This window comes from Brachycentrus maculatus, unplaced genomic scaffold (genome assembly GCF_059751285.1).
Source record: "Brachycentrus maculatus isolate JH-2025_06_01 unplaced genomic scaffold, ASM5975128v1 h1tg002067l, whole genome shotgun sequence".
NCBI classification, from domain to species: domain Eukaryota; kingdom Metazoa; phylum Arthropoda; class Insecta; order Trichoptera; family Brachycentridae; genus Brachycentrus; species Brachycentrus maculatus.
The window spans coordinates 7,209-35,000 of record NW_028282602.1 but is presented as its reverse complement, the minus strand read 5'-3'; the positions used below and the strand labels follow the sequence as shown (position 1 = coordinate 35,000).

The following is a 27,792-nucleotide window of genomic DNA, read 5'->3' as shown; positions in this document are numbered from 1 at the left end:
AGCTCATTATGTATTGTCGGCCCAATCAGTTTGAGAACAATTCACGTCCGTCCCTTTGTCACTATAATATTCAATTAGTCATTAATTTGATTTGAAATTTTGTAGCCTTGCGTTTACGATAACAATAACGTTTTCTCAGATTGTGGGGTCAATTAGGGGAAATTGTTTGGATATACCATAGTCTTGAATAAATATTAGTACGAGGGGGGGAAGTGTTGTCCTTGACCCAAGTATACTAATATCCGTATTCGGAAATCGCGTTGATATTTGACACGTGTCACATTAGATTAAATTAATCATATAATGTTAAAAGTAACTGCCGAATCCACCAATGAACTTATTTATTTATTCATATAACAAGAAATTTATTTTTACTATTTATATTGATGTACACATTTCAAACCCATATCCGCACCCCAATGATGCATAGGGCACTGCATCATGTAAACGCAGTGTTATCTTCATCGTTAACACACGAAGGAAAGGTGATCAGCCCTCCGCTCCAGGTATCAGTCCAGGGTAATATTGAATAAATATTAGAGTGAAAAAAATCACTTATGTTTATTAGACCCCACCCTGGGAATCAAACCCGGGACCTCCAGTACGGCAGCCGTGCTGACCATTACACTACGGAGGCGATATTTTTTTATGGATATATTATGTATTTAAACCCTGTAATCGTTACTTCAATATTCAATTAAGACCTCTATGTTGAGATGCCAAAAATGTATGGCAAAAATCTTAAATTGATCGTCTTATATACATGTATATGTATATGACTGTATCCACCCTGCTGTGCCTGTGGTTCGAACGCACTCATTTGTTGAGTTTCGGATGCTCTGCCAAAAGCTCTATGATCTACGAAGTAGTAGTAGGGAAAGCGTTCATACAATCTGGTGTAAATATTTCGGAAGCATTCGCAATAATCACTGATAGACATTTTAAATATTTAAATATTTACAAATTAAAAAAAAAACCGATGTGAATTCACACTAAAAATATAGTAAATATAGTAAAATACAGTAAACTTTATAAAATAAAAATAATAATGAGATGCCTAAATAATAATATTTTTCCGAATCTGAATCTGAACATATATTAAATAACAACCATTCTTTTAATTTTGAAAATGACATTGAAATACAACGTTCTAATAAAAAAGTAAACTCATTGCATAATTTATAGATTTTGGAAATTAAAAAAGCGATAAAACAGAATTTAAATATTATTAATAACTAATTGAATTTAAGTAACAGTCCAATTTTTGATATTTTTCCAACTTCTGTTCCCAGAAGAAAAAAATCCGCACAGTAGGTTTTTGTGTGTGTGCTGCACTTTACGTATGCGCGCGCGGCTTCATACTGTTTTTGGGCGATTCCGTCCGTAGTTGTCATTTGGGGTTGACGTATTCGCTACGCAAAGCACAATAAAAACAACATTTAGGAGTTTTAAAATTATATTTTTTTAAATCATATTTTCATATGGTGTACGGAGTGCGTGGAAGTTATCGGTTAAGAAAGGGTAATTAACTATGAGTATTTCAATGTTTTAGAATTTATGACATAAACCCTGATGATGACAAGGTTCTTGTCGAAACTGGTTGGATAAAGTGTACAAATAAACAGTGGTTAAAACAAAGTTGTTTTATTTTATAAAGTTTAAAAAATGTACCACAAAGTATCTAGTGTCTAGTGTCTTTCATTAAGAGAGCTTTCGATACCTCAAATAAAATAAAACATTTTCAGTGTTACTCCCTCATTTGAGCGATGCTTCGTACAAAACGATAGGGGATGAAATGAAATTTGCTGTGTATGGGGATGTTTACCCATCCAACCCTTTACATTATTATATAAAAAATGTGTACGCATGTAAGGAATTGCAAAATATCGCCGAATTCGATTATTATTATTTTTAATATCCGAAGTTCGTATGCCTATTTCCGTAAATTTAATAACGTAAGAATGTACATACATTATAATGTAGGAGTGAGCGATATCTGAATACCATTCAGATATCGCTCACTCCTTTCAACAACGTCATATATCAAAAATCGACAATTTCCAGTTGTGCATGTTTTCGGAATGCCCAGAAAATGTACTATATCCCAGCAAAAGTGGCATATTTTTATCTTAATATTTACCCGCTAAAGGGCAGAAAGTGTTGTTTTTGCATTTTGAAGAAAAGGTATTGTCTAATTATTTTTTTAAATATACTAAATATTTTTCAAATGGAGAAAAATTCTTCAGGGTTTACCTAAAAAGATCTGTTGCACAGTAAAAAGTTCAATGAGTGGCTTGATATTTATTTTTAATACATTTTATTATATTCTTAACCTTAGAAAAAAAAGTTTTTTGATATATGACGTTGTTGAAAGGAGTGAGCGATATGTAATATCCACCCCATTCAATAAGAAATCGAGATGAATGAAGATATTTTTTTATTTTATTTCTTCAGTTAACTTATATTACTTTTAATACAAATTATTTTTTATACTTAATTTACATCATATATATGTATCAAATGGGTATTTTTTTAAAGACATATTAAACAACATTTATTAGTCGACAGAAAAGCCTGGAGACAGTTTGTGGACTCCATATGCTCCACCTAGGGAGCGGATATGGTTTTATAAAAATATAATTTATTTAAACTTCATGTACAGAAAATAAACAAGTACATTGGTGGGCTTATTGCTAAAAAGCAATATCTTCCAACCAACCAAAAACAGACTAGTGATATTGATCAAAACGTTTAATACCATATATAGCTGTTTGCAATCAGACTTTTGCATCTGTGTACCGGCCAGCGTCGGGTCGGAGTCGGATCTAGCTGACTAATTAAACTAAATACTAATCCCTTCCACTGCCTGCACCGAGGTACTTCTAGAAAATTTGGTGACGGATTTACAAACTTGTATTTACGTATTTAGATTGGCAGTGACAGGTATATTGAAAGCGTTTAAAATATAAATTCACAGTCGAATCAGGATACAATTTTATATTGTTTCACATTTTCAATAAATTTCACAACTTAGTTTTTAAAAAATGCTTAGCAAGAGCAGATCTGTCAAGAAGCCTAGATGCTTCTGTATCAGATCTGGGCATGCGGTGGGATTGCTTTCAATATATGTTTGCAATCAAAGGAAAGATAGTAATTGAACATTAAAAAAAACATCAAATACAAATTAACATTAAAAAAACGTAAAATATGATAATAAGGAGGGCAAAGGAAATAGGGAGTTTAGGGAAGGAGGTAGAGGGAAAAACTAAGGGAGGAGGTTTGATGGACAGTTAGAATTCTAATGATAAATAGTAATGTCTCAGACGTTATTTATTTATTCCCAAATAGAAGTACCCATAAATAATGAAAATTTTGGAATATCAAGGGTAATGTATGCATATGTAGGGTAACCCGTCGGCGTCGCTAACTATAAGGACCGCTGAATCAAAAAGTTTGAGAATACTGAACGGTATAACCGCTACATTAAGCGGTAGTAATTTTGTTTGGGGAAACGCGCTAAATGGTTTACTTAAATTGTCAAGTTAATTGGAAGTGGGAGTTGTTTTCTAGTGATCTTGTTAATTAAAGATGCTGAAAAGTAGGAAGTTGAGGCGTAGGGGAAAATAAGGAAATACCCGGGAATAAGTGGTCATTAATTAAAAACTACTGAATTTCGGGGAAATATGAGAATATCGTCTTATCCACACGTGTATGGTCGCAATGTCTTGGGAAAAGAGATTCGTATACCGTGTAGAGAAAAAGCGAAATCCCTTAATTGTTTATTAAGGATAATACATATGAGGAAATTAAGTGAATGATAATACTCATTAATATTTAATGTCCTTATATTATTAATATTAAATAAGTAATTTTTATTTTAATCGTATATTTTTCTATCAACATTAATTGTATACATTTATTTAAAGAACTATTTTAAACATTTTTAAAATATTTTTTGTAGAGACCCACCAAGCCACCTTGTGTGTCTTGTCGGTAGAGTTCTTTTTACATTATTTTTTTTATTTTTTTTATCCATACACACAAAAAAGAGATAAAAAATTAAGAAAATAAACAATTTTACAATTTTCATTGATCTGGATCATAACCTTTGATCATATACCCATTCCTTCGTTTCGCCTTTGTTCCATATTTTATTTTGACCTCTTACATACGTCGGCAACAAATTAAAAATGTTTGGATCGATATATTGAAGTGTTCGACCCCCATATTTATTATTTATTCTTAGGACTATCAAACCTTAGTTGTGTGTAAATCGTGTATCATGATGTGTACTAGAAGATGTGGATATTTTTGTCTAGTTTGTTGTTCACAGATGATACTCATCCACAATATTCCACCTACCGGAAGCAACTTTAAATGTTTGTGTATTAAGATTGGATTGTCGCTTTGATTATATATATGACTGGGTACAATTTTTTTAATTATGGAATATTGCAGATTTTGAACCATTTTTAAATTTGTTTGCGTCGAATGTCCTTAAGGCTTTTTTTAGTTTTGATATTAAAGTTTAGTTTTTATTTAAATGGAACATATTATGGAAGACGTATTGTACAACCATCCCATTACATAATACGTTTATATACACATAGACACACACACACATATATATATATATATATATATATATATATATATATATATATATATATATATATATATATATATATATATATATATATATGTATATATATATATATATATATATATATATATATACATATATATATATATATATATATATATATATATATATATATATATATATATACATATATATATATCTATATGTATATATATATATATATATATATATATATATATATATATATATATATATATATATATATATATATATATATGTATATTTATATATAAATATATGTATATATATATATATATATATATATATATATATATATATATATATATATATATATATATATATATATATATATATATATATATATATATATATATATATATATATATATATATATATATATATATATATATATATATATATTTATATATATATATATATATATATATATATATATATATATATATATACATATAAATATATAAATATATATACATATAAATATATAAATATATATACATATCGCTCACTCCTTTCAAGAACGTCATAAATCAAAAATCGTCAATTTTCAGTTGTGCATGTTTTCAGAATGCCCAGAAAATGTACTACATCCCAGCAAAAGAGGCATATTTTTAACTTAATATTTACCCGCTACAGGGCAGAAAATGTTGTTTTTGTATTTTGAAGAAAAGGTATTTTATTAATAATTTGTTTAAATATACTACATATTTTTCAAATGGAGAAAAAACCTTCAGGTTTTACCTAAAAAGATCTGTTGCACAGTAAAAAGTTCAATAAGTGGCTTGATATTTATTTTTAATACATTGTATTATATTTTTAAACTTTAAAAACGTTCTCCTGAAAAATCAAGTATTTTGATTTATGACGTTCTTGAAAGGAGTGAGCGATATATACAGTAATATATATTTTTTATTTCAGCTTGATTTAGTGATGGGTGTAATACTTAGTCAGCCAAATATGTTTTGTAACGCTTTTTAAAATAATAAAATAAGAAAATGAAAATAATAATAACAAATTAAAAAATTAAAACGGTGAAAGAAGATTTTTTTTGGAAAGATGTAGTAGATGAAGTTAATATAAATATGTATTACACAGGTATATTGTCAGTTTGGTATATAATATAAAAAAATCAATTATTCACATTTTGGCCATATTTCGCCATCTTCTCGTACAAATCGCCCTCTTACATTGGCAGGATACCCTTTCCTTTACTTTTTTTTCTATATCCTTGATTAAAATCTAAATCCGAAATGGATGACGATTAAATCGAACCCTCAGAAAGATGACAATTTATAATCATCTGGAATTATTCAGAATGGAACGGGAATCGCTATAGTCTTGTTGATGGGTATACGAAATAATCGGATGTTATTTATTGAGAGGATCGTTATATATTCAGTAAGTTTGATGAAGGATTCGAATTGTGGAAACAACAGGATCCGGAAACAGGAAACAGGATCTAGGTATTAGATTGAATGTTAGAGTAGAAACCAATTAATTAATGTAATCCATTTCGGGTTTTATATAAGTAACCCATAATATAATATATAAAATATGTAAGCACAAAACACTGAATTTTCAACTAAAATCATAAGGGGTTAAAATACAACTTAGTAGACTCAAAAATCCTGTGTTTGATTTAAAAATTAATACATAAAAAAACTAATGATTTAAATGTTGACATCTCAATATAGATGAAGAAGACTTTGTCAGTCTGGGAATTTACAGGGCTTGTGACCTTTATCACTTTACACACGCGTAACATTTACTATTCCACCCATGTTTGACGACCACACTACTTGAATTTTTGGTACTCATACATACTCGTATATCATAAATCTAATGAAGCTTCATGTTTGAGTTCAAAGGAGCCATCTATGGTTGGTTTAGTAAAGATTTAACTCGGAATTTGCAAATCACATATTAGATACTAATCACTCATTTCACTCTCATAAATTAAAATTATTACACCTTGTTCCTAAATAAAGGCCTAATTATGAATTATCTTGAAAATTTAGAAATCCAAAAAAACCTAAATTCTAATAATAATTTATTAAATAATATATTGTTTCAAAATTCTTCACCTTTGCTTTCCATTTTTCCTTTGTTTTCAAACTCCGCCCTTGACTAACCCCCTCCCCCTAACTTTCCCCTTTCCTTATTTATAGAACAATTTTATATTTTATATTTTAGTTATTATATAGACCTGAATGATGGAAGTTTAACTTCTGAAACATGTTGTCTATAATAAAACTCAAGTGGTAAAAAACAAGTGTTTTCTTTAATCATTGTAACATGTCTTACCACAAAGTTAATGCCGAAACAATAAATAAAAGATTTTACTTAGCAGAGCGCTTTTATTTACATGTATGCAAGCTCCTAACCGGATTATTATACATACTGGAGGACGCCTGAAAACATTTTATTTACGTAGCTTATATATTTGACTAGTTTTTAATAAATTTTATTTACATAAACATTTCGGGTGTGTACACTTTTTCACAAATCCGATCTAAAAAATCGATGGCGTAAAGTAAGGATTTCATTAGCTGTTCGGTTTTTGTAAATATGCATGTACATAAAATATCCTGTATTTCCACTATATGAATTTTGAATTGGTAAATAATTTAATTAAACTTTAAATTAACAAGATAAAAATAAAGAGTGTATGTAGAATGTATGTATGTTGTTGTTGTGAATGTATTTATTGAACGAATCGGACGAATCCACATTTCAAACAATCTAATGAAAGAGTTTTAGTACTTACTATGTATTTCTTAGTCTGAAGCATATATTTCTGTAAAACTCATGATTTTCGTTTGAATCCCAAAATCAGGACCCGTAATTAAAATATGTTAATCCCATTTCCTTTTCAGCATCGAATTAAAATGACATTTTAACCAAAACGAAGAATAAACTGGAATGAAAATGATTTGGGGTTTCGACGACCTGTGCGGTAATTACAAAAATACAAGTAGCGAATCCAACCGAAGGGTTTTCTGAGGGTTCAAAAAACCCTTTGTTCAAAATACAGAGTTACCAGGCGTTTCTTCAATTCATCGGATTCGAGCAGATCCTTTGAGAGATTTTTCTCGTGACCCATTTTCTCTGTCGCTTCTATTAAACATTTTCCCCTTCCTTCTCACTATATACTTGTTTATCGATCTTTGCGTAACAATTATAGAAACTCAAGAAATGACACAACCGTTACAACATTGATTGTTCCTGTTAAAAGTTTGACTCTTGTAATAAAAAGTACAGAAATTAACGAGATTTCCAGCATTAAAGGTGTCTCAACTTGACATAAAATATCCATCATTTCATTAATTAATTCAGCAGTCACTTTGTGGTAACATCTTCTTCAAACCCTTATCCGAACCCCAACGGTGCATAGGGCATTGCATCTTAACGCAGTGTTATCTTGGTCGTTAACACACGAAAGAAAGGTGATCAGATGATCAGTCCAGGGTAATATTGAATAGATAGTAGAGTGAAAAAATTGCTTATATTTATTTGACCCGTCCCTTGGAATCGAATCTTGGAACTCCAGAGCGGTAGCCGAGCGGGCTGAACACCACACTACCAAGGCGGTCAATACGGACCATAATCATTGACTAGCTCATAGCACTGTGTGTAACGATAATGAAAAAGCAGACTTGGGGAGTTTTCATTGTTCATTTAATAATTTTGCAACATTCTTTCTTTCTTCTCATTGTGGCCTCTTTCAAAGAGGGATTATCCTCCTGCGATGTCAATTCCTAGCTGTCAACCTATCTCTTTAGTGGTCTGCCCGTGAGTCGTCTCCCTTGGCTTTTTTATTTAAAAAAATCTTTTTAAGAAACTAATTAAGTGGTATGATACAATTTAAAAAAAAAACTATTTTTCGTTGCCTTCCCCACTTAACGATATCTTCAATCATCATCATGTTGCATCATCATTTGATTTAGTTAATAAAGATATTAATAATATTGATGTGTCTGACTTTGAAGTATCTTCAAAGGCCGATAAACGTGTTATAACGTATAAAACTATTATTTTTGATTTATTGATGCCAATCAGAGCTTAAATATGAATTCTATAATTAATTACGTCGGCATCAAACTAAACCGACCTTCTTAAATGGGATCTAATTATTCGATGTCACGTCGGGGTGTAATTATCGTAATATATTTAGCAAATTGTCTATAGAAAATTATTAATAGAAAGACATCGATACAATCTTTAGAAGATGTTGCTTTCTCGTATGAATACTTATGATATATAATGATCTGCCAAGGTCACATTTGGTGAGTTACATGGTGGATAAAGGAATGAAAAACATATCGCTCACTCCTTTCAATAACGTCATATATCAAAAAACTTGATTTTTCAGGAGATCGATAAGTTTAAGAATATTAAAAAAAGTGTATTAAAAATAAATATCAAGCCACTTGTTGAACTTTTTAATGTGCCACAGGACTTTTCAGGTAAAACCTGAAGGTTTTTTCTCCATTTAAAAAATACTTAGGATATTAAAAAAAAAATGAAATGATACCTTTTCTTCAAAATGCAAAAACAACATTTTCTGCCCTTTAGCGGGTAAATATAATATTAAGTTAAAAATATGCCTCTTTTACTGGGATAAAGTACATTTTTTGGGCATTCCGAAAACGTGCACAACTGAAAATTGACGATTTTTGATATATGACGTTTTTGAAAGGAGTGAGTGATATATTCAAGACCTCGTATAAAAGGGAGAAAATATTTTGGTTTAAAATAAGCTGGGTAAACGGAGAAGAAAGAAAATAGAAAGTAAAGGCTTCTAATATGATTTTTTTGACATCTCAACAAAGATGAAGAAGAATATTAATATCTGATGAGATGTCAAAAAATAATATGAAAAATAACTCTTATTCTCCAATGTCCAAATTATCAACACCTTATCAGCACCCGATGGTGCATAGGGCACTGCATAATATAAACGCAGTGTTATCTTGATCGTTAACACACGAAGGAAAGGTGATCAGCCCTCCGCATCAGGTATCAGTCCAGGGTAATATTGAATAAATATTAGAGTGAAAAATCTCTTATATTTATTTAACCCCCCCAGTATGGTAGCCGAGTGTGTCGATTATTACTCTACGGAGGGGGATGAAAATAACGATAACGAATTGTTAAATGAATTTTGTATTTATTTCTATATGTTAAGTATACATAAAAGTTAATTTCACAATAGTTCGTGTGTGGAAAATTCTGCGTTGCTTTTTGATAATAACTAACGCTGAATGCTGTAATCACCATAAATCATGCCTCTTTTGAATCAAGCTACTCGTTACGCATTTGTGGTTTGGACGTGTGAAGAGCTGGAGAATTTATTAATAAATTGTATGCATTATTAATGGTACTAAAAAAATAATGTACAATTTTATCACTTTGTTTTTTGAATATGAGGAAGTAGGATTGCGTTGAAAGCAGGTACTGCATATACATAAGTACTTTCTTAAGGGTGGTTTGTACATGCGATCCTTTGCTTATTTCTGACATTGAATGGTATTAAATACGTAAACACTACAATTGAAATTAAAACCGGAACAACAAAAGAGCTTGTATTTGATTTTCATATATTTTTTTTATTTTTGACATTTTAACATTGATGAAGAAGAATATGGAAACTATGCTTTTACGGGGCTAACGACAGTCACAAGATGGTTTAAGTGATCACTCTACACAGGTGTAAATTCACCAATTCTACACATGATTGACAATCACACTACTCAAAATTTTGAAACTTCTGTATATGTATACGATCTAATTTTGAAACATTGTACAAGAATCACTTGAATTTTCACTAGTGACATGTATTGGTGAGACGAAGAAGCTTTTTATTGAGAAGAAAATACTTTATTTGTATGTGTGATCCGAATCCTGGATTATAATCACGTACATAAGAAATGCTACGAAATATAATTTTTATTTTATTATTTTTAATTAATCATTCAACGACATTCATCTGAAAATCCTAACTATGAAAAACTAGGCGAAAAAATAGTCACAAAATTGATTTTAATGTGTTTTTTTAACGATAAAATACAACTTAGTAGACTCTATTTTCCTTAGTTATTTGACTAAAAAAATTAATACATTGACCTATTGTTTTTATAATTTGTATTGATGTGATGTGATGACTAAAAAAACATACGAAAAATAAATAAATAAATGTCCGTAATTTATATTTGAAGCACTGGCTTTGTGATTTTCAATATTATAATTTAAATGAAATTTATAGTGATTTTACAACAAAGTTATATTTTAATTATAAAATAAATGTCTGTCGGTCAATAGATTATTCGGCCAAACAAGTATCGGCCAAATGACTGTCAGCCAAATGTCTATAGGCCAAATGTCTGTAGGCCAAATGTCTGTAGGCCAAATGTCTATCGGCCAAATGTCTATCGGCCAAATGTCAGTCAGCTAAATTAATGTGTTTGTGTGTGTGTGTGTGTGGGGAGCTCACCAGAATAATCGGTGCTGTCCTGTCCAGAGACTCCGAGTCCACAGTGTCTCTGTGCTGGCCTGGCCAGCGCCGCGTACGGCCGCCCCTCGCCGCCCCCGCCGCCCCCGCCCCCTCGGCCCCCGCCCCCGCACCACTGTGCAAGCGCCTCCTGAAAAAAAACGCCTGTCATTTCATTAAACTCGTCTAGTAGGGATCGGCGTGTACTGCCCGACCGTCACACGCCCTCCGAAGGCTACTTTGATCAAGATTTATTAAAAATGTTAACATATATAATGTATATATAATCCATATATCGCTTATTTGGTGCAACAATGGCGTAATTACACTTTTAAAAATGTTACAGGAGTTATTTATATATATATGTTTTTATTGATTTGGCATAAACTTTGTGGAATGACATGATTGTTTTATTAAAATTAAACACTTGAATATACCACTTCAATGAGTTATATTTATATATATTTATATTTATATTTACGACTAGTTTCAAAAACGACAGATGTTTTCATCTTCTGGTACAAATTAAAACTAATTTAAAGATCTGTCGTTTTCGAAACTAGTCGTATATATAAATAAAATTCATTGAAGTGGTATATTCAAGTGTTTCATCAATTACCCCTCCTTAAAATATAAATATAAAGGAAGCTTATAATCATGAACTATTAAGCCCTTTTCGTATTCAATACTGTACAATTTCATATCAATGTACCCCGTAATCAAGATGTAAGTCGAGATCAAACGATATTGCTTGATCGCTAGAAGTTTTCAGATATTCTGACCTGTGGTTGTACCCTCAGTCCGTCTACAGTGAGTAATATTACAGAAACCTTGGAGAAAGACATGACCGCTTGACCATCTCTATTTATACTGTTGAATATATGAAAATAAGTAATACTTAATACTCAAACTCGTCATTTGAGTCATATTTTCATTGTTTTGGCCCAGTCTAGTAAAATTGAAAACAAAAACAAAAAACATTTAAAATATTTACATAACATTCACTTATAAATAAATATTAAATATTCCTAGTTACGATTTAAACTCTAATTTTGTATTAAATGAAATAAAATTAATGAAATAACTTGTGCACTGAAATCAGTTTTAGCAAATAAAAACCTATCAGCAAAAGCTAAACTGGCAGTACACAATATAGTTATATTAACAAAATATGGTAATATTAACAAAATATTAGAGTAATACATCATTTATATTTATTTGACACCCCCTGGGAATCTAACCCGGGACCTCCAGAACGGTAGCCGAGCGTGCTGACCATTACACTACGGAGGCGGACTATGTGTGATTAGTGCTATTATAAAGGTGTCCTGACGAAGAGACGGGTGCGTCTCGAAACCAGTTTACATACTAAAACTTCGGCAAGAGGTTATTTACTAGCATAACATTTTTTGTATTGAAAGTTAAATGACGAACCACAAAGTAAATGCTATATCGCTCACTCCTTTCAAGAACGTCATAAATCAAAAATCGTCAATTTTCAGTTGTGCATGTTTTCGGAATGCCCAGAAAATGTACTATATCCCAGCAAAAGAGGCATATTTTTAACTTAATATTTACCCGCTACAGGGCACAAAGTGTTGTTTTTTCATTTTGAAGAAAAGGTAATGTTTTATTATTATTTTTAAATATACTTAATATTTTTCAAATGGAGAAAAAACCTTCAGGTTTTACCTAAAAAAATCTGTTGCACAGTAAATAGTTCAGTAAATGGTTTGATATTTATTTTTATACATTGTATTATATTTTTAAACTTTAAAAACGTTCTCCTGAAATATCAAGTTTTTTGATTTATGACGTTCTTGAAAGAAGTGAGCGATATGTATATACGTATAAAAAATATTAATATGATTTATCTAAAAGTCCGTCAGTAGAAATGTATTGAGTAACGAACTTTTAGATAAATCATTGTCTATGTATTGGCAATCCCTGATTTCTTCGTTTGTGACCGCTGATAAACAATACCCTCTTGAGATTTCAACCCAGGCCCTTCTAACCGACAAATATTTATTTTGGCAAAGTAAATAGTTTTTGGTATTAATTAGTCTTAAGGAACAAGTTGTTTGCTTCAAAACCGGACTGTATTTTAATTAAGTCAAAATACATGTGTGGAATTTCCCCCAAAGTTATTTTAAGAAATAACGGGTGCATTATTTAAGTCATAATAAGATGTGTGGGATTTTCAACAAGTAATTATATGAAATAACGGATGTATTATTTTATTAAGTCATAATAAGATGTGTGGGATTTTCAACAAGTAATTATATGAAATAACGGATGTATTATTTTATTAAGTCATAATAAGATGTGTGGGATTTTCAACAAAGTAATTATATGAAATAACGGATGTAGGTATTATAATTAAGTCATAAAAAGATGTGTGGGATTTTCAACAAAGCAATTATATGAAATATCGGATGTATTATTTTATTAAGTCATAATAAGATGTTTGGGATTTTCCACAAAGTTATTTTACGAAATAATGGATGTATAATTTGATTAAGTCATAATAAGATGTGTGGGATTTTCAACAAGTAATTCTATGAAATAACGGATGCATTACTTAATTAAGTCATAATAAGATGTGTGGGATTTTCAACAAGTAATTATATGAAATAACGGATGTATTATTTTATTAAGTCATAATAAGATGTGTGGGATTTTCCACAAAGTTATTTTACGAAATAATGGATGTATAATTTAATTAAGTCATAATAAGATGTGTGGGATTTTCAACAAGTAAGTATATGAAATAACGGATGTATTATTTTATTAAGTCATAATAAGATGTGTGGGATTTTCAACAAAGTAATTATATGAAATAACGGATGTATTATTTTATTAAGTCATAATAAGATGTGTGGGATTATCAACAAAATAATTATATGAAATAACGGATGTATTATTTTATTAAGTCATAAGATGTGTGGAATTTTCAACAAAGTAATTATATGAAATAACGGATGTATTATTTAATTAAGTCATAATAAGATGTGTGGGATTTTCAACAAGTAATTATATGAAATAACGGATGTTTTATTTTATTAAGTCATAATAAGATGTGTGGGATTTTCAACAAAGTATTTTATAAGTTTATGTTATACTTAGTATACTTGCATACAAAATACTGTTTTTATTGTTTTGCTTTTATACGAAATAACGGATGTTTTATTTTAAGTCATAATAATATGTGTGGAATTTTCAAATTATTTTATAAGTTTGTGTTATATAAAGTATACTTGTACACAAAATACCTTGCACTGGGAAATTGTTTTACTTCTATACGAAATAGCGGATGTATTATTCATTTTGATTTACATAATTGAATTTTTCCAATCTTGAACCAAGTAAGTACCCATCTACCTGGATTATTTTTATGAAAACCGTTGAATTTTTCATAAATTTTAATGCACTTCAGAGGGTAAATTCTTTATGCAATTTGAATTCAAAATTAGGTGGTTAATGTTGATTTTTTTAGTACATATTTATTAAAATTAACCATTCCTTCACAATTTGGAAATTTGATACAATAATGGAGGTGCATATGAACAGATTATGGCGCTCTCCTTATAATTCACCGTTAATTTTGTATAATACCACTTAAAAACATTACATGACTACAGGTTTCGGAATAACCATTCCATCATCAGGTCAACTGTAGACTGCCTGCAAAAAAATATTTTAAATACAATTTTTTTCTTTACAACATTTTGAGTGTATCCAAATACTTCAAAAATCTGGATTATCTCCAATTAGGAGTTATTTCTCACATTATTTTATGACATCTCAACATAGATGAAGAAGTGGTTGTCAATCATGGGTAAAATTAGTGAATGTTACATGTCGCTCACTCCTTTCAAGAACGTCATAAACCAAAAAAACTTGATTTTTTCAGGAGAACGTTTTTAAAGTTTAAAAATATAATACAATTTATCAAAAATAAATATCAAGCCACTTTTTCAACTTTTTACTGTGCAACAGATCTTTTAAGATAAAACCTGAAGGTTTTTTTCTGCATTTAAATTTTTTTAGTATATTTAAAAAAATAGTTAAACAATACCTTTTCTTCAAAATGCAAAAACAATCCTTTCTACCGTGTAGCGGGTAAATATTAAATTAAAAATATGCCTCTTTTGATGGGATATAGTACATTTTCAGGGCATTCCGAAAACATGCACAACTGAAAATTGTCGATTTTTGATTTATGACGTTCTTGAAAGGAGTGAGCGATGTATGTAAAGTGATCACTTAAACCAACCTTTGACGGTCGTAAGTCCAGTAAATGCTTAGAATTCTATACTCTTCTTCATCGATGTTAAGATGTCAAAATACAATGGAACAATTCTTTTCAGTTTGGGGGCATTCCTATAACAAGGAATATTACAATGATTGAGATATTTTTCAAAGAAAACCTTGAATATTTAATATAAACTTCCCTAACAGAAGCCAGTATTTTTACAACTTTATTCCACAGAATCAATGGGAGTATTTAATATAATATGTACATATGGTATGCTCAAAACACATAAAAATACATTTCCATACAAGACGTAAGAGTTGATGGAATAAAACAAAACCAGTTTTTTCAATATCTTTAAACGTAGAAATGATATTTTATTATAAATTGTAGAGGGTTCAAGAGAATATTTTGAAAAAATCGATTTTATACAAAACAAGATGGAAATCTGAACATCCTAGGGCTTAAAGTTGGCTTTGGATGGTTTTGTCCGCCTCCGTAGTGTAATAGTCAGCATGCTCGGCTACCGTTCTGGAGGTCCCGGGTTCGATTCCCAGGGGGGTTTAATAAATATAAGTGATTTTTCACTCTATTATTTATTCAATATTACACTAGACTGGTACCTGAAGTGGAGGGCTGATCACCTTTCCTTCATGTGTAAACGATCGAGATAACACTGCGTTTATATGAAGCAGTGCCCTCTGCACCATTGGGGTGCGGTTAGGGTTTTATTATTTTTTATTATTATTGGATGGTTAAAGTTATTATTTTATGCACTGTGTAACGTTCACGATGCTACCCACCAATGGGTACACAGAGAGAATATACCACTCTGTCTTTGAACATAGTCATCTTCTTCGTTCATCTCCTTATACCCATCATCGATTACTTCGACTCCTGACTGGACGATTTCAAGTGTCTGACATACCTGATCATGCCAAGTTTTCCTCAATCTTTCTCTGCTCCTTTTTCTAACATCTTAAATTTGTTTGACTGTTCTTTCGTCGCTCATTCGTTCCACATGTCTAAACCATCTGAACACACCTTTCCTAATTTTAGATAATGCGATAAAATATATTATATAATATGTCCGCCTCCGTAGTGTAATGGTCAGCACGCTCGGCTACCGTTCTGGAGGTCCCGGGTCCGATTCCCAAGGGGGGTAAAATAAACATAAGTGATTTTTTTCACTGTAATATTTATTCAATATTACCCTGGACTGGTACCTGAAGCGGAAGGCTGATCACCTTTCTTTCATGTGTAAACGAAGATAACACTGCGTTTATACGACGCAGTGCCTTATGCACCATTGGGTGCGGATAAGGGTTTTATTTTTTTCTTATATATATAATATTAATTTACACTTTGGATTCTTTTATATGCCAGTTGTAATTTGGGTAGATTTATAATTTCAACTGAAAGTGGTGTCGTCAGTTGAGAATTCGTTAAGTATATTACTTACTCTAATTCAACATTTCTCTTACTTGACTTACTTAATAATGTATGCTTAAAAACAACTTATTAACTAACTTCAGTTCTACCATATACGAGTATTTCGCCTACTAAATTTTCGCCGTTAATGTAATCATTGAGGATATAAACATACGGCTTATATATATATATATATATATATATATATATATATATATATATATATATATATATATATATATATATATATATATATATATATATATATATATATATATATATATATATATATATATATATATATATATATATATATATATATATATATATATATATATATATATATATATATATATATATATATATATATATATATATATATATATATATATATATATATATATATATATATATATATATATATATATATATATATATATATGTATATATGTAATAAAATGCCTAGGTACCTACCTATACATTTTATTAAGTACTTACATATAGTACCTACATAAAACAGATCTACCACCAGATGTCGCACGCGTCGCGCTGAATAAAACAAAAGACATCAGATAGAAAAAAAATAATATTCTGAACTGTCAGAATCAGATGGATACATAGAAAAATATTATAAAGATAAATTAAGAATAAACTTGAATTAAAAAGCAAAAGAAAAATATTACCACGCTATACATATAAATATATATATATATATATATATATATATATATATATATATATATACATATATATATATATATATATATATATATATATATATATATATATATATATATATATATATATATATATATATATAATAAATGTGTCTACAAATTTAGGAAAACTTGATTGTCAATAAAATATATTAATAGAATTGTGAATGCTTAATAGTGTATAACGTGATCAATTAAACTGTGTAATGAAAGGTTGCAAGCCCCGTAAATTCTAGACTTCCATATCCCTTTTCAGCAAACTTCATCATTTATATGATGACATTTGAAATAATACATTGTTAGGAATAGCTCATCTTGTACCGAATCTAGCGACTGAAAACAGAGAATTTGATAAATATTTTAAATCGCTCAAATTACTCTCGGTCATTTTTTTATTCAGTGTCGATATGTACTCAATTTTTTTTTTTCGTTTCTCTTTTTACCGTTCGGAAATCAGGAGGTAACGGAAAGATGGTAGCGTATAAAGTTAATATCCGGTAGAAGATCAAAATAAACGAAATTGTAAGGACTAATAATTTTCAAAGAGAAAATTTTCATGAAATTTGAGCACCATTGTTTCATCGATAACTTCTGAACATAAAGATGCCTGTCACTCCAAATCAAAATTAATTTAGTGCACATATTTTATCACTTTAATACAAATTTGTACAAAGGCAATATTTGAATATTCTTTCACGCCGTATAAGACAACGTTCCGTTTTACTTCACAAGGCGATTTTTGAATATTCATCATTTCGTACAAGGCGATATTTTAATGTTCCATCACCCCGTACAAGGCAATATTTGGATGTTTCATCATGCCCCATTTTCTTTGATAAAAAATTCAACGATACCGCTGGAATGAATTTACCACTTATAAAGCAATTACCACATTTACAAAGTACGATTAAACCTAGATAATTTCCCCGATCTGCTAATCTCGGCCTAAACCGCTAATCTAATAAACAACTTTATTAGATAAAACTAAATAGCTTAGTTTTAAACTAAATTTATGTCTGACTTCAATTACAAGTTATGATAGGGATTAGAACCAGATTCACTCACTCCTTTCAAGAACGTCATAAATCAAAAAACTTGATTTATCAGGAATACGTTTTTAAAGTAAAAAATTAATACAATTTATTAAAAATAAATATCAAGCCACTTATTGAACTTTTTACTGTGCAACAGATCTTTTTAGGTAAAACCTGAAGGTTTTTTCTCCAGTTTAAAAATATTTAGAATATTAAAAAAAATAATTAAACAATACCTTTTCTTCAAAATGCAAAAACAACACTTTCTGCCCTGTAGCGGGTAAATATTAAGTTAAAAATAAGCCTCTTTTGCTGGGATATAGTACATTTTCTGGGCATTCAGAAAACATGCACAACTGAAAATTGACGATTTTTTATTTATGACGTTCTTGAAAGGAGTGAGCGATATATATTTTTCAACAGTGAAATGGATTATGATAATTAAAGTTGCTTTAATACCACGACAAAGGTATTCAATAAACTTTTTTTAGCGTCTAGGCGAGACAATTTTGTAGGCTGGGCTACGGAAATACACGGTGGTCCAAAAAAAATGTTCCTTTGAAACAGAAACATTTAATTTATTCTTTAAAACTTTTTGCTTTTTTTAAAATTAATTTTTCATTAAATGAAAGTTTTATAACCAATATTTTTTGGTGGAATAAGAATTTATATACATAATAATAAAGAAAAAATAAAATATATTTTTTACATATATTTATTTCATTTGACCAGCGGCCGGGTTTCGTCATAGCTGACATCATCAAATTGATTCAAGATTGAATAAATTTTGTATGTTATATATGGTATGAAAGGGCAGGGATTGAGAACTATGACAAAAAAAAGTCGACCGATCATTCTTTATTGGTTCCTCTACCTCTCTCCTTACAACTCCTTACCTGATCCTACTTCCTTTTCCTTTGCCTAAATTATACTTATTTTTTTCGTCACTATGTAATGTTGTGATTATTTGTTCATTTATACTGTAATTAATAATAATTTAAATATTGAGCAGTATCACTAGTATATTTTTTTCCATAGGTACACACACGTATTTTTCTTATAAAGGTACATGTTATACAATCGATTACACATGTACACAAACACACACACGTGTCTGTATGTAATTGATTGTATAACATGTACAGGGGCGTGCATTCCATATAGGCCGAAAAGCAATGCCTATCCTAACTTACCCGCTTGACATATAAAGATTAGTACCTACCCTACCTTACTAAGTAGTACCTAGCTTACCTTACTACCTACCTCTACTGTCTACTCAAATTGATTCTCTGTGCACGCCATTCAACACGTACATACGTTTGAAAGAAAAATAATAATTTAATATATTTGGATCGAAATTTCACCCACACGAGTGTGTGTTTGTGTGCATGTGTGCGTGTGTGTGTATAATTATTTATTACCTGAAAATGTTTGTAATGGCTGCCTGTATGCGGAAATAGTCATTTAACAAAACACGTGACATTTTTTGCTAAATACGCTCTTGGGTAATTTGTTCCGTTCTCTACTCGAAGAAAGTTGCGTACTTTAGTGATACTTAGCACATGCCCTTGCCTCTAAGAAGAAACATACACAAAACATAGTTCATAGGCTTAAGATTCTGCGAGTAGGTCGACTATTTAGAGAGCTGTGATAAAGTCTAGAAAATACTTCCTTCAACACCCTTGAGTGCTTGTTGCCATAACATATGAGGCGGTGGACTATTGATAATAAAAAAAAATTAAGGATAATCCCTGAAACAAAAATTGACCAATTTTTTTGAGACACACCCTTTAAAAATTACTTACTTTTCTCACAAAATTGAGGAGTTTTATTTGAAACATAAATTGAGCTAACACCCTAAATTAAAATATACGAAAAATTTATATTTCTATCATAAATTTAGGATTGAAGTCTTAGCGATAAAAAACAACACTATTTTTTTTCTCGCTTTAAACAACGATACGTAGATTTGATTCAGTGAGAAATTTACACCAATTTAATCACATTACTTGAAAGCATTCATAGAACCACAATATAAAAATCGCAGAAACATATGAAATAAAATAAAATTTAAACTACGTTAGGTCAAAGAAAATTTTAGAGTTATTTGGAATAAATCTGTGTTCTGCTTCCATTATGATTAAAATCATCGAACAACAGAACTATTCATAAAAGGGCTTATATTATCAATAAATGGGTTTTTATATTAATATACCTTAATATATAATAAACTAACAACTAAACTAACTAACTAACTAACTAACTAACCATCACGCCGCTTTCCCCAGGGGTAGGCAGAGAGAATAGAACGCCACACCACTCTGTCTTTGCAAACATTTTTCGCCTCTTCCACGTTCATGCATCTTCTCATTCATACCCGCCGATTGTAACGACTCCTAACCTGACCACTTTCAAGTATTTGGCATACCTGATCGTGCCATGTTTTTTCTCGGTCTTCCTCTGCTCTTTTTTCCACTTCTTTACTTTCTTACCGTTCTTTCCTCACTCATTCGTTCTTTATGTCCAAACCATTTCAAGACACCTTTCTTAATTTTATCGATAATGCTTATCTCAGCTTTGTATACTAACAACTAAATAGTTTTAACCACCCATATTTGGAAATACGCGTGGAAAAACTAAATAATTGTTATTTTATTATATAAAATGCAGTTCAGTCATGAAATGTCAGTACAAAACATAAATCAACTAACCTTAATATTATAAATAATTGGATAATGGATTTGGGTAGATACGAAATTAGTGCTATTCTGTTATATTCTCCAAATAGCTTCATTCATGCATTTTTAATCTATTTCTCATGCATCTTCTCAAGTCAGGTCTGCGTCCCAGAGTTCAAACGAGAACTGCAAATGGATTGTCAGCAGTAGAGGTCCTAGAAGGCGGGAACCTGATGCCTTTTAAAAGAGGCAAACTTGATGAAGGTTCTCGGGAGGCATGCAAAGTATCATATGGTTTAGCCAACTAAATAATTTCTTCAGAAGAGCCTGGAGGCAGTTTTTTTTAGTATGAGCTCAAGGGATTTTGCATCCCTTATGTCACTGCGACCATATTAGGACAATGTGACCTCCCTCTGTATCATAGCTTACTATCAAGACCTACGTGAGTCGTGTAGCTCACGACCTGTCTTGGTGGTAGGAGCTTCTACTTCTCGGAGTCCAGTAGTGGTCCTCCAAGGATGTGACGGATGTGCGTCACAGTTATTAAGATTGTGGATTGGAGGCAGTTTGTCAGACTTGTGAGGCAGATTTCATATGCTCCACATAGGAAGCAGTTATAGATATAGATGGATAATTTTTCCTGGATAATTTGTTAACGCCCCGTATATTATAAAAAGAAAAAAGAGATGACGTAAAAGGCATCCTGTCAAATTAAAATTATAATCCCTACATGAATAAGGATGTGGACCCAATTAGAATGGCAGTTGTGAAATATTAGATGGACCCGAAGAGGGTCACGGGATATCAAGCGGGATATCTATTCAATAATTTAATGAGTGTGATAAATCATTTTATATTAAATATAGTTGGTAAAAAGATCTATACGCATATATTGTAGCTGTCTCCACGCGAGAAGCAGCATCTATCTGTCTCGTACGATGAGATGGATGTATGAGCATTCCAAGACATTTGGCAGGCTTAAGGGATCACTTTACACACTTGTGTAACGTTCACCACATAGTTTTTATTTATTGTTTCGGCATTTACTTTGTGGTAACACACGTTAAAATGATAAAGGAAACACTTGTGTTTATACCACTTGAGTTTATTTATGACTGCTAGTTTCGGAAGCTAAGCTTCCAATTTCAGGTCTGAATAATAAATAAAATATAAAATAAAATTAAAACTGTCTTTAAAGGGGTTGTCAAGGGGGCGGGGAACAGTTTTTTTATTTTATATTTGAGTTATTATTCAGATCTGAAGATGGAAGCTTAGCTTCTGAAACTAGTAGTCATAAATAAAATCAAGTGGTATAAAAACAAATGTTTCCTTAATCATTTCACCAGTAAGCACACAAATGATGTTTTAATAATATTATGCGATACAGAAATGAAATACATTAAAATTTACGATAAATCAGTGATGATTTTTGAGATGAATTTAATTTTATGTTATGATTGTATGTGGTGTGATGGTCAGCACGCTCGGCAACCGTTCTCGAGGTACCGGGTTCAATTCTCAAGGGGGGGGATCAAATAAATAAAAGTTATTTTTTTCACTCTAATATTTATTCAATATTACCCTGGACTGGTACCTGAAGGAGGGTTGATCACCTTTCCTTCATGTGTTAACAGTCAATATAACACTGCATTTATATGATGCAGTGCCCTACGCGTCATTGGCGTATGGACAAGGGTTTGCAGAAGAAGAAATAAATGAAAATATCTATAATTACAATCTAGTAAAATTTATTTATAGATTTGGCGTTTATTTTGTAGAACTCCATTTAAATTTATATATTATATGTAACTCGTTTCATAAGTTTTTTTAGAAAATTTCAATTTAGAGTACCTACGTATCGTGTATTCTGTGGTATGATGAAGGATTCTCAGAACTAATATATTTCTGTAATATAGGTGAAGACAAATTATTACGGAGTAAGAAAATCAAAATTGTTTTCAAATAAATAAATTTCCCAGTAAAACAAAAAAAATAATGTAATAATTATTGAAATTTATAAATGAAATTTTAAAATAAAACACATATTTTTAGAGTTTGATAAATTTAATTTTTATGGTAAAAAATATTTCAAAATAAATTTTGTGATAATTGTTTCGCCTCGTTATGGCATTTTTAATTTCTGTTATGACATTCGTTTGAAAATGCCATAACATGGCGAAACAATTGTCACATGTGTTTTTAAACAATTAAAAAGAATTAAGTAGACTCAAATATTAAATGTTAAAATCAGTGTTTGATGTTAACATTTAATATAAAAATCTAGTAAAATTATCTGTGATTATTTAGTTTAAAAAAATTCAGACATGTGTTGTAAATGTAAAATTAAGATGTCCTTGATTGTGTAATTGAATAAAATTTCAAGAAACATCTGAGATATTACTATTTGGCACTAGAATCCTAACTGTCCATCAAAACTCCTCCCTTAGTTTTGTCCCTCTACCTACTACTTCTACCATCACGCCGTTTCCCCGAAGGGGTAGGCAGAGAGGATGGAACGCCACACTCTTCTGTCCTGACATACACTCCTCGCCTCCTTCACATCCATACATCTAGTCATACATGCCCTCCGATTACGCAGACTTTTGACACCGCCAGATTTTAGGTTCTGATTGATCTGATTGTGCCAAGTCTTTTTCGGTCGTCCACGTTCTGTTTTCCCTCTCACATTCGCCACATATATTTTCTTAGTCATTCTCTCGCTATCCATTCGCTCCACATGTCCATACCACCGCAAAGAGCTCATCCTAATCTTTTCAATTATTCCTCGTTCAGCCTTACATTTTGTCCCTCTACCTCCTTCCCTAAACTCCCCCTTTCCTTTGCCCTCCGTATTATCATCTTTTGTAATTCATGTTTTTTTTTTAAATGTTCAAGTACTATCTACCCTCTGATTTCAAACAGCCGTATATGGTATCGAACGTTTTGATCAATATCACTAGTCTATGTTTGGTTGGTTGGAAGATAATGCTCTTTAGAAATAAGCCCACCAATGTACTTATTTGGAATTGGCAAAAGAAGGATGAAAGTAGACTGAATGCAGTCGAAATGCGATCTCTCAGAAGAATGCGTGACAAAACGATGTATGATAGATGTGCGAATAGTGAAATAAGGAAGGAATGCAAAGTTGAGATAAGCATTATAGATAAAATTAGGAAAGGTGTGTTGAGATGGTTTGGACATGTAGAACGAACGAGTGAGGAAAGAACGGTAAAACAAATTTATGAGGCGAATGTTAGCGGGAAAAGAAGCAGAGGAAGACCGAATAAAACATGGCACGATCAGGTATGCCAAATACTTTAAAGTGGTCAGGTTACGAGTCGTAACAATCGGCGGGTATGTATGAGGAGACACATGAACGTGGAAGAGGCGAAGAATGTTTGCAAGGACAGAGTGGTGTGGCGCTCTATTCCCTCTGCCTACCCCTGCGGGGAAGCGGCGTTATGGTTAGTTAGTAGTTAGTTAGTTATGTACTTATTTTTTCTGTATATGAAGTTTAAATAAATAAATAAATAAACCTGTCATCATTGGTCACCCATAGTTTTCAACCCTAAATAATAGAGTTTTATAAATATTGCTCTATACATTAGTGCTGAGACCCCAGTAAACAATTCAACCCAATTTATTATCTCTCAATATTCCATTGTTTAGAAAGGCAGATGATAATATAATAAATCTCTGTTTGGGAAACATTTAGTAGATAGGAAAATTTTCAATCCTGCTCCAACTAATTTTAGATTATACCATGTTTTAGGGGAGAATACTACCTCTGTAAATATTCCCACGTGAGAATACAAAGTACACAGTGTCCGTCATTAGCGCTCAGCGTTAATTGAGCTCCTAAAATGGAAATTAACGATACTTAATGGGTAAAAAAATCCATTGGGGTATTTTCACAAAAGAGGGAAGATATATTTAAAAAAAAATTTTGAATAAATTATTTGAAGCGTACTTTAAACTAATTTTAACTATAATGATTAAAGAAAACACTTGTTTTTTACCACTTGAGTTTATTATAGACTACATGTTTCAGAAGTTAAACTTCCATCATTCAGGTCTGTATAATAGTTATTATACAGACCTGAATGATGGAAGTTTAACTTCTGCAACATGTAGTCTATAATAAAACTCAAGTGGTAAAAAACAAGTGTTTTCTTTAATCATTGTAACATGTCTTACCACAAAGTTAATGCCGAAACAATAAATAAACTTTAACTATGTTTTAACATCTAAATATAGATGGAGAAGTATATGGAAGTCTGGATATTTACAAGGCTTACCTGTCACAGGCTGGTTAAGTGATCAACTTATACACGTGCAACTTTCACCATTCTACCCATGATTGACAATCACACTACTCATATTTGGAAGTCCTACATATGTCCTAAATCTCATGACACTTTACTGGTGTGTTAACTGGAGCCATCTATGGTTGGATTAAAAAAAGCTTTTACTAAGCAGAGAAACTTTTATTTAAATGTATTCTAGATCCTAATTGCATTATTTTACATATTGAGAGACGCCTGAAAATATGATTAAAATTTTTACGCAGCTTATAATTTGACCACTTATTTTATTTACAATATTTTGGGGGTGTTTAAATATAAATACAATTTTTTGTTCACAAATCTAGGTTTTTCCACTAAGGACTAGACTTCCACAATCTTCAAGTCGAGAAACTTAGAATTGTGAACAACACTTCGGCTTCAGCAGATAGCTTTTAAGACATACTAAGAGAATTTTTAACTGAAATTCAGTCTTCTGCAAAATGAGGTGATCCTATTTCTTTCAGTTTTGGGCGGTTTTTATAAGAGCCAGATTAAGCACATCGAGAGCATTAATTTTTTTTAGCTATTTTCACCTGGGTTTAACCTTCCGAATTCAATAAAATTATTTGAAACCGCTCAGTTTCACTCAAATCACGTCTTTTGGCATTTTAATATAAAATAATGGAAGCTTAAGTAAAAAGTACAGAAAAATGACCCTTGAAATTAGTAAAAATAGTGTTTTTAAATAACCCCCCCCTAATTGTCTTAGGTGTGTAGGTAGATAGTAGGTTATAAGTAGGAGGTAAAATCCATCAAAATCTGATACGATTCGAAAAGAGTTGCAGTATTTAAAGACATAAACCAATTCTCTAGAGGGTGCCTAATACATATGGCTACTACTGTATATAAGTATAAATATGTATAAATATATATATATATATATATATATATATATATATATATATATATATATATATATATATATATATATATATATATATATATATATATATATATATATATAAATATATATACATATATATATATATATATATATATATATATATATATATATATATATATATATATATATATATATATATATAAATAACTAACTAGCCATCACGCCGCTTCCCCGCAGGGATAGGCAGAGAGGATACGCCACACCACTCTGTCTTTGCAAACATTCCTCGCCTCTTCCACGTTCATGCATCTCCTCATACATACCCGCCGGTAGTTCTGACTCCTAACCTGACCGTTTTGACCGGGTTAATCTTTTGCAGTTCTTTCCTCACAGGATCGATGGAAGCATGTATTTATAAAATAATAGCGTCTACATATATATATTCATAAATATATATATATATATATATATATATATATAATATATATATATATATATATATATATATATATATATATATATATATATATGTATATATATATTTATATATATATATATATATATATATATATATATATATATATATATATATATATATATATATATATATATTTATATATATATATATATATATATATATATATATATATATATATATATATATATATATATATATATATATATATATATATATATATATATATATATATATATACATACATATATATATATATATATATATATATATATATATATATATATATATATATATATATATATATATATATATATATATATATATATCGATCCTCAGATGCGGACATACTTAAAAAATTTAATTTATTTTTCTACAAACCTTGAAGGCTTCTCTGAACTTGTGCGACATGATGTGGTAGAGCACGGGGTTGATGGTGGTGGATAGGTAGTACAGGACGCCCGAGATGTACGTCATGATGGCATATATGGTGTGCATCGTAGCGGAAGTAGCCTGGTGGGAGCCCTTGGTGCCGTAGATGTACACCAGCCGCTGGGCGTGGAATGGAGCCCAACATATGAAGAAGGCCACCACAACAGCAACTGCAAATAATATAAATAATTTATGAATCATTTTACTTTTTTTCATCTCAACATAGACGAAGAAGAATATGGAAGTCTGGCCATGATGGTGAGCCTACGACGGTCGTAAGCCCCGAAAATGTCCAGATTTCCATTTTCTTCATCTATGTTGAGATGTCAAAAAATAATATGAAATATAACTCCTATAATTGAAGTGTCGAGTTGTGGTTAGTGTCGCGGACTCTTAAGTCAGATTTTTTTATTATTTTTATTATTAGATTAAAACCAATATTGTTAGCT

The 27,792-nt window shown here is 30.5% G+C and overlaps 1 protein-coding gene across 1 annotated transcript in view; it reads right to left on the bottom strand.

The window, feature by feature from the left end:
• The window catches only part of LOC148298419 (uncharacterized), a gene marked incomplete at its 5' end in the record, with an annotated part of 30,672 nt that extends 3,159 nt beyond the window's left edge, over window positions 1-27,513 (bottom strand). Inside the window, 2 exons of the mRNA XM_088276886.1 lie at window positions 11,136-11,283; window positions 27,293-27,513. Coding sequence (XP_088133012.1) covers window positions 11,136-11,283; window positions 27,293-27,513 — 369 coding nt within the window. The remainder of the gene's footprint in view (window positions 1-11,135; window positions 11,284-27,292) is intronic.
• Between the last annotated feature and the right edge of the window lie 279 nt (window positions 27,514-27,792).